We start from the raw sequence: 18,031 nt of genomic DNA, 5'->3' as shown, positions 1-18,031 counted from the left end.
CAGATTTTGCAATACCCGATGGCCATATTTTGGCCTCAGGTTAAAAAAAAAAAGAGCCACAAATGAGTACAAAAACAAGGACAAGTTGGACTTTAATTAAAGTCCTGGCTAGCAACATAATCTCAAAGTATTCATAATTGTAAATCTCTCCGTGCGATAACAATTGGTCGTACACCATACACACGGACCTCTCAGCTGTAGTTCAGGCTGTCTGATCACACAGATGTATTTCTTAGATTTTTCACAGTTCTATCATTGACAACACTAAGTTTGCAGAAGGCTGGGCATCTAGAAGACTGTTTCTAACAAGATGCATTCATGATTAACCCTCTGGGGCCGACGCCATCGTATACGACAGCTAAGACCAAGCTTTACTAAATTAAAAATAACTTTTGAATGATATAAGATAGAAACTTACTTTTTTTTTTTGCTGAAAAGTTAACTCCGCGGACTTTCGAGCCAGCCATCGGCCATCTTTGTACTTCTCATAGAAGCTGTGTGATGAAGTGTGCAATGTGAGTGTCCAATCGGAATTGGTTCACCGTCACATGGTTTTCCAAAATCCAATCGTAGGGCAGATTTACCTCACGTGAAAAGCCAAACATCGTTTTCAGGAGTGATGTGTTACTAGTTGGCCCATTTGAATAGCCCCCTGGGTGCTCCAATGAGTACATACTATTAGTACATACTCAGTGTGCCCTGCACCATTACGCACAGCGATCAGTGAAAGCATGAGCAGACGGAGAGCCTCTGATGACAATCTCACGTGCTCAAACAAAGAGTGTGTAATTATCAGGATTGCTCCACTAGTGTGCATGTTAAATGTTACTGGATAACTCTGTTGCTTTCTCTGCATAAAGCACTGTTTACCATATCAATGGACAACAAAATGCATAGACCATTTTGTATATATTGTTCAAAATGTGCATTTATGTTTATTGTTTGAAACTTTTTGTTGTACAGACTTTCACAGAAGACCTCAAATTACCTTTATAAAGTGTCAAAACAGTTGTTTATTATAGTCTGCTGTGTGTTTTGAATAAATGTGTGTGGAAAATTATATTTCGCTTTATTTTTTCCTTGCCTATTTTTGATTGTAAACGTTTATTACACTTATAAAACACAACAAAAACATATATATTCTGAAAGCACAGGTTGTCCTGAAAAAAAGGAAACATAAAACTTGATTGTGGGATGCAGGGAGAGCTGTTAACACCAATAATAAAACATTTATGCCAGGCGAGTGAACTGTCCAAAAAATGCTCTCGGATCCCAGAGGGTTATTAGCCATGCAAAAGCCCTAAGTTTTCCCACAGCAGAAAGTGGCTGCTTTTACCATGACTGCATCAAAATTAAGGGCCCCTTCACACATAGTGTGAAGTTTGGTCAAATATGGCGAAACAGCGAAAAACAGTTCGAATTAGCGCACCACGAAACGTCGCTCCAACGGGCAGGCGTGCATGATCCCGATGTGAGGGTTCGTGCACACGATGGTGTCTTTCGAGCAGGAACACAGTGCGAGGTGCACCACATCGTGCGGCTGTGGAATAAATAAAAAACCAGCTAGTACCTGTGGAACCACAATGCACTGCTAATGTGGATTAAATAAAACATAAAAAACAGCTGGTACCTGTGGAACCACATTTTGCCACTGATGTGGATGAAATAATAAATAAAAACCAGCTGGTACCCGTGGAATCACATTGTGCCGCTGATGCGGAATAAATAAAAAATAAAAAACCAGCTGGTACCTGTGGACCCACATTGCCCTGCTGATGTGGAATAATAATAATAAAAAAAACATAATGCCCACAGGATTCAAACCTGCACTGTACTGATTGCCAGCCCAAAATTTTACCACTGACCTACTGTCACTGGCCTGACACAGTGCGGGGAAAAAGCCTGAAAGAGCAACAAAGAGCTGGACGTATTAAAAAATAATAATAAAACCATACACCATAAAAAACAGCATTTTATATTGAATCCCTCTTATCAAGCCGCCAATACAAATATGATCCGTGTGTTCCTCTGTAGATGACCCATGGTCACAAACCTACAGTCATGAAATGACATGAATGACAAGCAGTTTGTCCTCCCCGACACACATATCTTGTGGATGGCATGCCAGAACTGACACCGCATCATATGGAACAGAGCTCACGTGGGTGATGTAAAAGTCAGATCGCCTGCTGCGTGTTCTGATCTGATGGTCTGTTTCAAGCTGGGGGCAGCCTGTCAATAGACTACAGCGAGGGATTGCACGCATGCTGCAGCCCACAGCTATGGGCTGCAGCGAGGGACAGCGCGCACGCTGCAGCCCACAACATGTGAACAGCAGCTGTGGCGATATACAGTAGTGTTCAGAATAACAGTAGTGCTATGTGACTAAAAAGACTTATCCAAGTTTTGAGTATATTTCTTATTGTTACATGGGAAACAAGGTACCAGTAGATTCTCACAAATCCAACAAGACCAAGCATTCATGATATGCACACACTTAAGGCTATGAAATTGGGCTATTAGTAAAAAAAGTAGAAAAGGGGATGTTCACAATAATAGCAGCATCTGCTGTTGACGCTAGAAACTCAAAACTGTTATGTTCAAACTGCTTTTGTAGCAATCCTGTGAATCACTAAACTAGTATGTAGTTGTATAACCAGTTTTTCATGATTTCTTGATTTTCATGATTTCTGGTATGCGATATATAGGCCCAACACCATAGAAGAAGAAACATGCCCATATCATGATGCTTGCACCACCATGCTTCACTGTCTTCACTGTGAACTGTGGCTTGAATTTAGAGTTTGAGGGTCGTCTCACAAACTGTCTGCGGCCCTTGGACCCAAAAAGAACAATTTTACGCTCATCAGTCCATAAAATACTGCTCCATTTCTCTTTAGGCCAGTTGATGTGTTCTTTGGCGAATTGTAACCTCTTCTGCATGTCTTTTATTTAACAGAGGGACTTTGCGGGGTTTTCCTGCAAATAAAGTAGCTTCACACAGGCGTCTTCTAACTGTCACAGTACTTACAGGTAACTCCAGACTGTCTTTGATCATCCTGGAGCTGATCAATGGGTGAGTCTTTGCCATTCTGGTTATTCTTCAATCCATTTTGATGGTTGTTTTCCATTTTCTTCCATGCGTCTGTTTTTTTTTTTGTCCATTTTAAAGCATTGGAGATGCTTTTTTTTGGGTCCAAGGGCCGCCCGCAGACAGTTTGTGAGACGACCCCTAAACTTTGAATTCAAGCCACAGTTCACAGTGAAGACAGTGAAGCATGGTGGTGAAAGCATCATGATATGGGTATGTTTCTCCTACTATGGTGTTGGGCCTATATATCGCGTACCAGGTATCACGGATCAGTTTGGATATGTCAGAATACTTGAAGAGGTCATGTTGCCTTAAGCTGAAGAGGACATGCCCTTGAAATGGGTGTTTAAACAAGACAATGACCCCAAGCACACTAGTAAATGAGCAAAATCTTGTTTCCAAACCAACAAAATTAATGCCTCGCAGATGTGAAGAAATCATGAAAAACTGTGGTTATACAACTAAATACTATGCTAATACTAATTAATACTAATGCTTGGTCTTGTTGGATTTGTGATAATCTACTGAATCTACCGATACCTTGTTTCCCATGTAACAATAAGAAATATACTCAAAACCTGGATTAATCTTTTTAGTCACATAGCACTACTATTATTCTGAACACTACTGTATGTTTTTATGTCCACGTGACGACAGCAGACAGACACACGTGCGTCACAGTGGGCAGTTATTAGTCCATGTCTGTCCAAAAACAGTACAGAATTGTTCAACTGGGATGTCCAGAATGACAGATTTCCACAGCCGCTTCAGTGGGCGGAACACCTCCTGTACGAGGCGTTCGAGGCAGGGAGGATTTTACACATGTTGCACACGATTCCTGCTTCATGCACACTTCGACCTACATTTATCACTTAAAAACGAGTCATTATGACATCACACTTACGGAAACTTTGCAATTAATCTGTGGCTCTGTTCTTAATGTTAGCAGCTACATTCCATCCAAGCACGCACTGGTACATTTTCCTCAAAGAAGCTCTGTCGAAAATACTCAGAATAGTTATGATATAGGTGCGACATGTCCTTTAAAACATAGAATGGAAATAATGCATGCCAGTATCCAGCACCAAAATTTCAAGAGTCAAAGTATGTCTCCATACCTGAAGAATTTCAATTTCCGTTCCATTGTTTTCTTCATAAAAGCTTCCTTGTTCCCTGTCACAGGGGCTGCAACATTGTTAACCTGCAATCTGGTAGATTGACAGCAAGTCAGTTGTGCACTGGCCTTGGTGTCCGTGGTGCTCTGCTTTCCCCCCTCTCCGGACGGACCGGCATTCGCAGTGACTCGCACATTGGGACGATTTTCTGGCTGCTTCTCCCCAGCTACATGGGCTGTGGTTACCGCCAAGACAAAACAACAACAAAAAATGTAGACTGTCCTCTGATCATCGGGTTTCGTGTAATGCTTGCATTTTGTCATGATTTGTGTTGTCTGGATGTAAACAGGATAAAATAAAGAGCTGAAGTTGTTTATGTGAAATTTCCTTGTAAAAATGGGTTTGCGTGCGGTCAGATTCCCATCAAGTCTAACATCACGAGATGACACCACTCAGCAGTGCGGTTTTGCAACTATACACACACACACGCACACGCACACACACACACACACACACACACACACACACACACACACACACACACACACACACACACACACACACACACTAGGGTGACCACCTCCGAACCAGCAAGGACTCTACAGGCTAATATTATTATGGATGTTTTAAGTGAAGACAACCATCAAATGCATTCCAGCCCTGCTTGAATTCATAGAATACAAGTGTGAATACTGGCATCATTTTTTTGGCAGCCTATTCAACTCAGTTTATTTTATTGGTATAGCGACATCAAAACAAAGCTGTCTTAAGGTGCTTCACTCATATGAGTAAGGTCTACCCTTTCCAACTCCCCTGAGCCTACAGTGCATGCAGAAAGTATTCACAGTGCTTCACTTTTTCCACATTTAGTTATGTTACTTCCTTATTCCAAAATGTATGAAATTCATTTTTCCCTCAAAATTCTGCACACAATACCCCATACTGACAACGTGAGAAAAGTTTGAGATTCTTAGAAATGTATTAAAAATAGAAAAATGAAGAACTCACATGTACATTAATATTTACAGCCTTTGCCATGAAGCTCAAAATTGAGCTCAGGTGCATCGCATTTCCACTGATCATCCTTGAGATGTTTCTACCTGGGGTAAATTCAGTTGATTGAACATGATGTAGAAAGACACACCTGTTGACATATGGTCCCACATTTGACAGTACATGTCAGAGCACAAACCAAGCATGAAGTCAAAGGAATTGGCTGTAGACCTCTAAGACAGGATTCTCTCAAGGAACAAATCTGGGGAAGGCTACAAACATTTCTGCTGCTTTGAAGGTCCCAATGAGCACAGTGGCCTCCATCTTCTATAAATAGAACTTGCTAGAGCTGGCCGCCTGTCTAACCTGAGTGATCAAGGGAGAAGGGCCTTAAGCAGGGAGGTGACCAAGAACACGATAGTCACTCTGTCAGAGCTCGAGCATTCCTCTGTGGAGAGAGGACAACCATTTCTGCAGCAATTCACCAATCAGACCTATATGGTAAAGTGGCCGGACGGAAGCCACTCCTTACTAAAAGGCACATGGCAGCTTGTCTGGAGTTTGCCAAAAGACACCTGAAGGACTTTGACCATGATAAACAAAATGCTTTGCTCTGATGAAACAAAGATTGAACTCTTTGGTGTGAATGTCAGGCATCATATTTGGAAGAAAACAGGCACCATCCCTACAGTGAAGCATGGTGGAGACAGCAACATACTGTGGGGATGTTTTTCAGCGGCCGGAACTGGGATACTTGAATGCAGCAATGTACAGAGACATCCTGGATGAAAACCTGCTCCAGAGCACTCTTGACCTCAGACTGGGGAGACGGTTCATCTTTCAGAAGTACAGTGACCCTAAGCACACAGCCAAGATATTAAAGGAGTGGCTTCAGGACAACTCTGTGAATGTCCTTGTGTGCCCCAGCCAGAGCCCAGAGACGAATCTGACTAAACATCTCTGGAGAGATCTGAAAATGGCTGTGCACCGACATTCCCCATCCAACCTGATGGAGCTTAAGAGGTGCTGCAAAGAGGAATTAGCAAAACTGCCCAAATATAGGTGGACCAAGCTTGTGGCACCATATTCAAAAAGACTGGAGGCTGTAATTGCTGCCAAAGGTGCATCAACAAAGTATGGCACAAAGGGTGTGAATACTTATGCACGCGTGATTTTTTTTTTAAATAAATTTGCAAAAATTATATATATATATATATATATATATATATATATATATATATATATATATATAAACTTTTTCATGATGTCATTATGGGGTGTTGTGAGTAGAATTTTGAGGGGAAAAAATATTTACTCCATTTTGGAATAAGGATGAAACAACAAAATGTGTAAAAAGCACTGAATAACTTTCCAGGTGCACTGTGCACACACACAGTATTCGCCTGTCAGAGGGCCCAGGACCTAGCTTTAGCCCAACCCCATTTTTTTTTGAGAAAAAAAAAAAAAAAAAAAGTGGTTCAGCGCCCACCTGAAATTAAATTAAATTACAAGGAACACATTTAATGGATAAGGACAAAATGGACACAAACAGGTGAGTTATTTGTGATTCATTTTTTATTTGTGATTAAATCAGCCCTGGGTTTTCTGACAGGGGAATACAGTATATAAAAAAATTGCAAGACACTTGGGGCCATACAGGCTTGCATATTTGAGGAAAGAGACCCAGAACTGATGAACCTAAGTCCAACAACAATCTCAGGATCACAACTAAAAACTGGTGAAGGTGGAGGCATCAGACAGAAATGTGACATAGTCCATCTTTAATGAAGCTCTTCATCACTATGACATGGAAGGATGTGGATCAAGAAGGAAGCTCCTGATGCAAAATTGAGAATGAAAGAGTCTGCCTCTATTCTGGTGATCAACTGTAAACCTCGTACTTTTATGCCAGTTTTTAGTGTAACTGACTCCTCCTCAGTCAACAACCATTCAGGGAACAATGGCGGAGCGCTCTAAAAACCTAAAAGCTGGATGATGTTACAGTAGTTTGGAGTTTTGCATGTAAAGTCTGTTATAACAAAAAAAAATATTTTCATTGAAATCAACTTCCCACTGCAGAGCAACAACACTGACAATCTTTTCATTCAAACCACAGCCAGTGGCAACAACTGAAACAGAACAATTAAACACAAGATAAGAGTCCTTCATGAGGTCCAGCGCCACCAAGCCACCTTCATCCGATCCCAGATGGCCTCTATGGAGTCAAAGGCAGGTCGCACGTCCAGAATGGAGAACTGATAGGTGTCTTTGTTGATATCACCATCATAGTAGTCAATGACATAGCGTACCTCCTTCCCACAGCGGTCAATGACCCAGTCATGGCGGTCAAACGGCAGTTCGTACCTATTGAGAGATCATGGTTGACGTTCATTAAGTTAAAAAGAAAAACACACTGATCTGAAAGCAGACAAAATGAAGTTATACTTTGATCATTTACTCTGTATAACACACAAATAACCCTCAGTGCTGTTATGACACTTATTAAAAGTGCAAATCTCTGGTAAATGAAATGTCAAATGAGCGGACTATACCAAATAAAGAATTATGAAAATATTGGAGTATAGTGTTGTACCTTTGGTGTCATATGCCCTGAGAAATTAAAACAAAAACCTGGGGGATTTAGCTTCATTTCGTCTGCCACTGATAAATGCTCAGAAATGTTAGCCTGTGAGAAATGTTGACTTTGGCGACATCATCTTTGGAACCGCACCCTCAGAATGATTGTACGTTGAAACAAAACCAGAAATTTTGTGCAGCTCAAAATCTGTGTTTTTTGTGGACTTGATGGTTAATACATTGAAATGGTGAACAGGTGTGCTTTTATAAAGGTCCAGCTATACCAGTCGTGATTTTTATTAGTTGTTCCGTGTTCCACAGATAACACCTCTTGGACAGCGTGAGAAATTGGCTTCAAAAAACACTTGGATCTATTCCATCAATTCACTTCATGTGGACAGCAGTAATAAGCTTGCCGTCTCTCCCAAAAACATGGAACAGAGGGTGTCTTTTTGCTGCTGTCAAGGAAATGAAATGCCTGTCTCTCTCCCATGCTGCACTGGGAGATGTGACATGGACACCAGACTGAAGATGAATCGTGGCAAAAGAGGAATTTTATCCATGTGTTTATAAGTGTGACACGATGACTGAGAAAGTGACTGCTGTTGTAATGCTAACAGGAGAGTTGTGACGACACTGGACCAGCACCGGGCTACTTAACGGCATTACCTTACCTGATCCATGAGTGCAGATGATAAGATCTTTACTGGCCATCATGTGCTTGTATAATATATTTTCTGTTTATATACAGAGCCATGTTAACCGAAGCAGGAGCGATACTCTACATGGCTGCTGTGTGCAAAGATTATGTATGCATTTATCCATACTTTGTGCTTAATGCAAAAAGCAACCCGAATTGACTTAGTTGCTTACAGTAGTGTTCAGAATAATAGTAGTGCTATGTGACTAAAAAGATTAATCCAGGTTTTGAGTATATTTCTTATTGTTACATGGGAACCAAGGTACCAGTAGATTCAGTAGATTCTCACAAATCCAACAAGACCAAGCATTCATGATATGCACACTCTTAAGGCTATGAAATTGGGCTATTAGTAAAAAAATAAAAATAAAAAAATAATAGAAAAGGGGGTGTTCACAATAATAGTAGCATCTGCTGTTGATGCTACAAACTCAAAACTATTATGTTCAAACTGCTTTTTTAGCAATCCTGTGAATCACTAAACTAGTATTTAGTTGTATAAACAGTTTTTCATGATTTCTTCACATCTGCGAGGCATTAATTTTGTTGGTTTGGAACCAAGATTTTGCTCGTTTACTAGTGTGCTTGGGGTCACTGTCTTGTTGAAACACCCATTTCAAGTACATGTCCTCTTCAGCATAAGGCAATATGACCTCTTCAAGTATTCTGACATATCCAAACTGATCCATGATACCTGGTATGCGATATATAGGCCCAACACCATAGTAGGAGAAACATGCCCATATCATGATGCTTGCACCACCATGCTTCACTGTCTTCACTATGAACTGTGGCTTGAATTCAGAGTTTGGGGGTCGTCTCACAAACTGTCTGCAGCCCTTGGACCCAAAAAGAACAATTTTACTCTCATCAGTCCACAAAATATTCCTCCATTTCTCTTTAGGCCAGTTGATGTGTTCTTTGGCAAACTGTAACCTCTTCTGCACGTCTTTTATTTAACAGAGGGACTTTGTGGGGGATTCTTGCAAATAAATTACCTTCACACAGGCGTCTTCTAACTGTCACAGCACTTACAGGTAACTCCAGACTGTCTTTGATCATCCTGGAGGTGATCAATGGGTGAGCCTTTGCCATTCTGGTTATTCTTCTATCCATTTTGATGGTTGTTTGCTGTTTTCATCCACGTGTCTGTTTTTTTTTTTTTTTGTCCATTTTAAAGCATTGGAGATCATTGTAGATGAACAGCCTATAATTCTTTTGCACCTGTGTATAAGTTTCCCCCTCTCCAATCAACTTTTTAATCAAACTACGCTGTTCTTCTGAACAATGTCTTGAATGTCCCATTTTCCTCAGGCTTTCAAAGAGAAAAACATGTTCAACAGGTGCTGGCTTCATCCTTAAATAGAGGACACCTGATTCACACCTGTTTGTTCCGCAAAACTGACGAACTCACTGACTGAATGCCACACTACTATTATTGTGAACACCCCCTTTTCTACTTTTTTTTTTACTAATAGCCCAATTTCATAGCCTTAAGAGTGTGCATATCATGAATGCTTGGTCTTGTTGGATTTGTGAGAATCTACAGAATCTACTGGTACCTTGTTTCCCATGTAACAATAAGAAATATACTCAAAACCTGGATTAATCTTTTTAGTCACATAGCACTACTATTATTCTGAACACTACTGTAATTCAGCACACCTGAGTCAGTTAATGAGTTCGTTAACAGCTCTCTGGAGAACTTAACTGCATACTGCGGTGGTAATTCAGCCATTTGATTCAGGTGTGTTGGACCACGGACACATCTAAAAGGTGCAGTTGAAGAGCCCTGCTTAAAGTTACGCCAACAGGGCCAATTTATTTGTTATCGCAGTAGACTAAAGACATTTTGGTTCATGATTAGAAGATCAACACGACAAGACAGTTTAGAATGTGTGGTCAAGTGATTAGTGCGCTTGGTTTCAGTGCAGAAGTTCCTGATTCAAACCTGACCCCTGCCCATTTTGTCCATGTAATGTGAAGTTGTGTCAGGAAGAGTATCCAGCATAAAACCTGTGCCAAATTATGGCAAGCCGAAGCGACTTACTATTTGGGTAGTTCTATGGTAACGGGATTACAATCAGAATACAATTTTTTTCAAACAAGCTAATAAAAAAACATGACCACATTTTGCCGTCATTGTAATTCTGTTACCGTTAACCATTTACATTAAACAAGCGTGTTGCCCGTGGGGATCCACGAGCTCTAGATTGGTAAGTGTTAATAAAATAGGGAGCTGACATTTTTCAAGGGTGGTAATAAATTGTGCAAAGTTTCTATAATGAGCTGGAATGGTGTGCGAGTCCAGAATGTTTTTAGAACCTTATATCTCAACAGTTTTTAGAACTCAGTCCTTTTTCTTTCCTGTTAATGGAATATTTTTTAATGTTAATTTAGTCTTAATGTAGTTATAAATTGGTTAGGTTCTTGTTATCATATACACAGTATTATTAATTATTATTTTATTATTACTTTTAATTTGTCATTTAATTTTCATATAGTCCACAATGGAAACACGTGTTTTCACTTTCTTGTGTGACCCATGTATTTTTTTTTTTACATATTTACAGTTATATTATAAATGCTATGGAAAGGATCACAGCGTGGCTTGACCAGTTATGTCTCACCCTTAATATAACCAAGATAAAAGATATGTTCTGCTCTAAAACCAACCAGTTTGCCAGTGATGACATTATTATAAAGGCTGAGAGGTTTGACATTGTGAGGAAGTTTAAATACCTTGGTGTAATAATTGATTCAAATCTTAATTTTAAGTCAAATGTGAAAAAATGACCAAAACCATCAACTATAATTTGATCGTCGTCGCTGGCATCACTCAATCTGGAGGAACAGTAGCAGTCTCCTAGATCTGGGTGATGATGCTGACGAGAAGGGTTTGTAGGGTAATGCCTCCATATTTCAGCAGTTTGGCAGGGATGCCGTCTGGGCCAGGAGCTTTGTGATTGCAGAGAAAGTCGATCAAGGTGTTGAGGTCTTCCATTGTTGGTGGTTGGTCCATCCAGTTCTCAGTGGGATGAGCAGGGAGATGAAGAGTGCATGATGGAGATGCATGAGATGGTCTATTCAGCAGTTGCTCGAAGTGTTCTTTCCATCTTTGACCAATGGCTTTGTTGTCTTTGAGAATGGTCAGATTGTCAGCTGCTTTGATGGGTGATGGTACAGTTCTCCAAGGGCCGAAGAGGGCACGGATCCTAGCGAAAAAGTCATGCAGTTGATTGTGATCAGCAAAAGTTTGGAGCTTGAGGGCACGCTCACGGTACCAGTTGTCTTTGATGCGACGTAGCAAACTCTGGACGCTGGATTTCAGGTCCTTGAAGGCCTTCTCTTTGACCTTCGATCCTGGGTCGTTCTCCCATTTCAGATGAGCTTAGTTTTTCTTCTGGATGAGTTGTTGGGTTTCAGTGTTATTTACACATATTAGAAGTTGCCATTCAATGGATGCCGCAAAGACTTTCATGCACGCTATGATCCTTTCTCATTTGTCATATTGGGGACAAGCTGGAGAAGCAGTCATTAAACCACTGGACTCTCTCTATACACAAACTTTTAAAAACTCTAGATAAAAAAAAGGCAGCCTTTGAAAGCAGACAGACAAGGTGTAAGAACAGGTTTAAATGTCACCAGAGAGACAAACTGCCCACCTGTGGAAAAAAAAAAGTTTGCAGAAAGGAGAGCCTGCCTATTTGTAAAGATGGCTTAGAACTTATGCTGTGTTCACATTACTAGCTGAAGTGACTGAATCTGACCCTTTTTTGTGTGCCTGCAAGAGTGTGCTTTACAAAAATTTTCCAGCCGCTGGCAACTCTTTTTAATGTCATGTACACTGCCAAAATAATAATAATAATAATAATAATAATAATGTATAAAACGAGGCTTATCTCGTGGGTTAAAGCAATAAATTTTCATCTGACTGAAATTTCTTCCTGGCAAAAATCAATGCCAGCAATTCCCTAAAATGTGGCATAGTGGGGGCACACACTCTTTTTCCTCAATAAATACAATAAACACATTCTAAAGTCTACAAATCTATTGTAAATAGCCTCTAAGAGAGAGAGACAAAGCATAAAAAGAATGCAAAACCTGAACATAAAGGTACATAAAAGGGTGGTGGGGGGTCTGCCCCAGAAATGTTTTAAAAGAGCAAGTTAAATTTTGTATATTCTAGTGAATTTTAATGAGTATGAAACCCTCTGAAACAAAAAAAAAAACCAAAAGAAAAAAAAAAAAAAAACTCACTTCAAACTGTGAAGTAAAAATACAGTATTGATTATGGGGGTCTGGGGGATCTCCCCCAGAACATTTTTAAAAGAGTAGGTCACATTTTGTATATTTTGGTGAAGTTTATTTAATGGGTATGAAGCCCTCTGAAACAACAAAAACTCACTTCAAACTGTTAAGTAAAAACACAGTATTGAGTATGGGGGTCTGTGAGATCTCCCCCAGAAAATTTCTAAAAGAACAAGTCAAATTTTGTATATTCTGGTGAATTTTAATGGGTATGAAGCCCTTTGAAACAAAGAAAAGTCACTTCAAATTGTCAAGTAAAAACACAGTATTGATTATGGGGGGTCTGTGGGATCTCCCCCAGATATTTTTTAAAAGAACAGTCAAATTTAGTGTATTCTACTGAATTTTAATGGGTTTGAAGCCTTCTGAAACAAAGAAAACTCACTTCAAACTGTCAAGTAAAAACACATTATTGATTATGGGGTGTCTGGGGGATCTCCCCTAGAAATGTTTTAAAAGGGCAAGTTAAATTTCATATATTCTTGTGAATTTTAATGTGTATGAAGCCCTCAGAAACAAAGAAAACTCACTTCAAACTGTTAAGTAAAAATTCTTTGTCTTCTGTAGTATTTTGATCGGTTCTATTCCGTAAATGCGCCAAAAGGCTGCTGTGTCATTGGTTGTAGAGTCAATAAAATACAAAATTAGGGCCTAAAGCAACTGACAACGTGTTCTGCTGTGCACAAAGTAACACTGTCACCCGTTTTGAAAATGCATGCCCACTGAGAAACTCAAAACTGGCTTATTCACAGTTAATCGGTAAAATGCTCTCACTCGTAAAACAAACTAGGGCTGCAACTAATGATTATTTTAGTAATCGATTAATCGGTTGATTATTTTTCAATTAATCATTTTTAATTTTTTGTTTTTTTACTTACATGTGAGTTTTGCCATTATTTCTTTAAGTGAGTTATTATTAAAAGGCCTTTATCACATAAAATCAAAGTTTGACCTTGTAACAAAGTTATGATGTTATATTCTCGTCAAAAACATACCTGGAGTACTGTTTTGTTTTATTTTGCATATACATACATCACCGACACACCACAAAGAGATTTCCATCAGGTTTCACCTGATTATGAGCATTTTTAGATGCCTACAGCAACTATCTCAACGAGTGACAACATATTACAGCAAGAGTCCACAAAAGTATTTTAATGGCCTGATTAAAGTGTAATATGTGATCTTTAATAAGATATTTTCATGAAAAAAGACAAATGTGCAGTTTACTGCATTTAATTTTTTTTCTTGTGTAAAAACACAGCTTAGATGTGGTTTGACCGAAACAAATTGTCATTAAACTTAAATAAAACAGGGATGAAGTGGAGTCACTAGGTGTTCACAGTTAAGTTATTTATTTCTATATTTATTTATTTATGTTCATTGTTAGTTGGTTTTATCTTTTCTGTTTTGTTTTACCAGGTTCTTTTTGTCTGTTTCTCTAAAATTGTATCATAGCATTTTTAGTTATTAGTATTATTGTTGTTGTTGCTATTATTATTATTAATGTATAAATAAAAATAAATAAAATATTACAATTTGTAATACATTTGATTCTTTTACAGCTTAATGCTAACTTTAACAATGAAAATGCCATAGACACACTAACGTGTTAGCATCGCTCCCGTCTTTAAGTTCTAAAATACATCTATCAATTGTTTCAGAAGACCATAACAGGTCAGTTTAACATAAAAAGGTAAATATTACTCACAGATACATGCTCTTTGGGGTTTTAGTGGGGAAAAATTAAGATAAGGCGAAATAAAACAAAGAACTGAAGCAGCAGATCGAAGCACTGCTTCATTGGTTCAAAGCAAAGCCACGCCCTGCTCTACTCGGGGAAGGTCTGCCAATGTTCCCACAAAGACAGAGAGGAGAAGGACTGTGGCTCATGGCAAGCAGTAAACAGAGTGGAGAGGAGTGAAAATTCACACAGTCCCTTCCTCCGTGGTGCGGCGCCATCCATGCTGACGCTGCTGCTGCTTTGATTAGTGCAGAATGGGATGTTGCTTTGACAATGAGAGTATCATATTTCGGCCCCAAAGCATGCATGACACCACATGCGCGCATGTATGTGTGGTTAAATTTTCCAAATGACGGAAATCCGGCGTGGTGACGAAGAACTTTAATCCATGGCTTATCTTCATAATTAACTGGTTTATTTGAGGGAGAAAAATAATCATATACCAATGACATTGGCATGGGAACGCCAGTAACATTTCAGTTCAGAATTTCTTTTGACCCACAGATGAAGAGCAAAAATTAGCGAGGAAAAAAAGGCAAATACCACATTATCAAATTTCTGTCAAAGCTAAAACTTTAGCAGATTAGTTAATGCTAAGTATTTACACATTTAGCCTAATATTTACAAACTTCAAGCTAAATATGTAGCTAAATGGTGATAAAAGAGCTAATTATTCCTCCCTGAAAGACAGATTTAAATAAAGCATCTAATGAAAGACATTTAACATGTAAGGGTGTGTTTATTTTCATTTGCAACTCATGGATGTTTTGAGCTATTTTGTAGCCTGTAATCTTTTGATATCAATTTCAACTGAAGGGGCACTTGTAAAATATTAATAATAAAATAATTTTAGAAAATGGGTGTTTGTGCAAAATTTTGTGGTGGTGGTGGGGGGACGTGCACTTGGAGGGGGTCTTGCCCAGGGAGTAATTCAGTGTAGAACCGCCACTGGTTGACTTCTCCCACTTGCTGCCCTCAGGACGCAAACTCACCATCTCCAGCATTGGAAGTGGACTCTCTTGCCCACTCAGCTAAAACACAGGCCTGAGTGGCCAGAGAATTCTTTAGCTGTCGGGGGAGTGAGGCCTATTGACGACAATATCCATAGTGACTCTTACTGACCTCTGTCACAAACTTATGAGCACATCTGCCATGATGTGTTTATTTTGGTCAGTAAATTAAAATGGACTGCTTGCAAACCCATGACTGTTACAGATTGCATTCAGATAGATGAACAAATGTTGCGCTTACATTCTGCCAATGAAGTGGATTTAATTGGTGAACATAAAACCATGGTGTCAGTTGAATCTGTTCAGGTGTAAAACAGACTGTAAATGACCTCACCCCATCCAGTGACGGACTCTAGCCCTGGGTGAGTACTCTTTGGCTTTACCACCAAACCTCTTCAAAGTTGGGCCACACGGACATTCACTGGAAAGGAAACAAAATAAAATTCAAGAAACTGTATGTTGCAATTCTGATCAGAATACATTTACAAATGTCTTTAATTTTCACTGATGTCAAACTGGGGGCAGTTTTCTCTTAAGATCTACTGTCAATGCTAAACTCTGAACTGTGCAGAATGGGCATTATTATGAGTGACACTGGGGGTCATACCGGCAGGCATACTGTGCCAGATCTATCTTGAGGTTCCCTTGTATGCGCCCAAATCATTTCGGATCCCATTTTGCCGCCATCGGAATATGTAAATTGCGGTTAGATGGTCATAAGATAACATATGAATCACTGTCAGATAGGTGTCCCATCTCGATGACACCCGGATAATTATGAACAGGTGCGTGACACTCGAGGCCGCCGGGAGATTATGACCAACTGTGTCGACTTCCGCAGATGGCTGTCAGAACACTTTGGAACTGAAATCTGACACCTTTCGGATGTGCGCCAATTCATAAATCCAACGCCACTCTGCGTAATTCCGGCTATGTGTGATGGGGGAATAAGCCTTACAGCAGATTCAAGTCCTGACCAACATGTATTAACTTTTACTAAAGAGGCAATTCATAGAAAACATTATAAGGTTAAGCCTGCCATACAACCAGGGATACAACTGTTTTGCAACCCCATAGTCCTGTATCATATTCTGATGAGCTTTTGCTAGAAACCAATGAAAATTAATGTTTTTTGTTTTGTATTTTGATCAAAAAAGTCCACCCTTGACTAACTTTGAAATTTTTATACTCAGTTACATTTGGGTTGATTTTCAAAAACTAGAACCCTGGTTGAGTAATAAACAAAAAAGGGGAAAAAAAAGCAAGGCCAAGGAGAAGAGATGGGGTTTCAGAAAAAATTTAAAAGCAGACAGAGATGAGGCCTATCTAATTTGCTGAGGCAGGTCATTCCATGATTTTGGAGTCACAACAGCAAATGCGCTGTCCCCTGAGCTTCCACTTTTTTAGGCACACTCAGGAGCAGCTGATCAGCTGAACGGAGAAAACGAGTGGATTTATAAGGGTGTAGGACCTCAGAAGTATGGCGGGGCAAGAGCATTCAATCAATCAATCAATCAATCAATTTTATTTATATAGCGCCAAATCACAACAAACAGTTGCCCCAAGGCGCTTTATATTGTAAGGCAAGGCCATACACTAATTACGTAAAAACCCCAAAGGTGAAAACGACCCCCTCTGAGCAAGCACTTGGCGACAGTGGGAAGGAAAAACTCCCTTTTAACAGGAAGAAACCTCCAGCAGAACCAGGCTCAGGGAGGGGCAGTCTTCTGCTGGCACTGGTTGGGGCTGAGGGAGAGAACCAGGAAAAAGACATGCTGTGGAGGGGAGCAGAGATCAATCACTAATGATTAAATGCAGAGTGGTGCATACAGAGCAAAAAGAGAAAGAAACACTCAGTGCATTATGGGAACCCCCCAGCAGTCTAAGTCTATAGCAGCATAACTAAGGGATGGTTCAGGGTCACCTGATCCAGCCCTAACTATAAGCTTTAGCAAAAAGGAAAGTTTTAAGCCTAATCTTAAAAGTAGAGAGGGTGTCTGTCTCCCTGATCCGAATTGGGAGCTGGTTCCACAGGAGAGGAGCCTGAAAGCTGAAGGCTCTACCTCCCATTCTACTCTTACAAACCCTAGGAACTACAAGTAAGCCTGTAGTCTGAGAGCGAAGCGCTCTATTGGGGTGATATGGTACTATGAGGTCCCTAAGATAAGAAGGGACCTGATTATTCAAAACCTTATAAGTAAGAAGAAGAATTTTAAATTCTATTCTAGAATTAACAGGAAGCCAATGAAGAGAGGCCAATATGGCCAATATTCAAGGATTTAAAAACAAAATGGATCCTAAAATGTATGGGCAGCCAGTGGAGAGAGGCTAAAATGGGGGAAATGTGATCATATTTGCGCGTGCCAGTTAAAAGACATGCAGCGGCGTTCTGTACCATTTGGAGACAGGTGATCAGGCATGCGAGAGGCAACTAAAGAGACATGCTTAAAATGGTCAGGGGTCAAGAGGGTCCTGATTGGGGGGGCGGGG

General features: G+C 39.8%; 1 protein-coding gene across 1 annotated transcript in view; it reads right to left on the bottom strand.

The window, feature by feature from the left end:
• Positions 1-7,359: 7,359 nt before the first annotated feature.
• Positions 7,360-18,031, bottom strand: part of LOC117510506 (cytochrome c-type heme lyase-like) — a 49,964-nt gene continuing 39,292 nt past the window's right edge. The window contains exons 7-8 of the mRNA XM_034170282.1: positions 15,876-15,962; positions 7,360-7,563 (exon numbers count right to left, since the gene is read on the bottom strand). Of these exons, the coding sequence (XP_034026173.1) occupies positions 7,365-7,563; positions 15,876-15,962 (286 nt within the window). The 3' untranslated portion in view covers positions 7,360-7,364. The remainder of the gene's footprint in view (positions 7,564-15,875; positions 15,963-18,031) is intronic.

The sequence above is a fragment of the Thalassophryne amazonica genome, chromosome 1, assembly GCF_902500255.1.
Source record: "Thalassophryne amazonica chromosome 1, fThaAma1.1, whole genome shotgun sequence".
Classification (NCBI taxonomy): domain Eukaryota; kingdom Metazoa; phylum Chordata; class Actinopteri; order Batrachoidiformes; family Batrachoididae; genus Thalassophryne; species Thalassophryne amazonica.
Note: the sequence above shows the minus strand (reverse complement) of the source record. Positions and strands in the feature narration are given on the sequence as shown.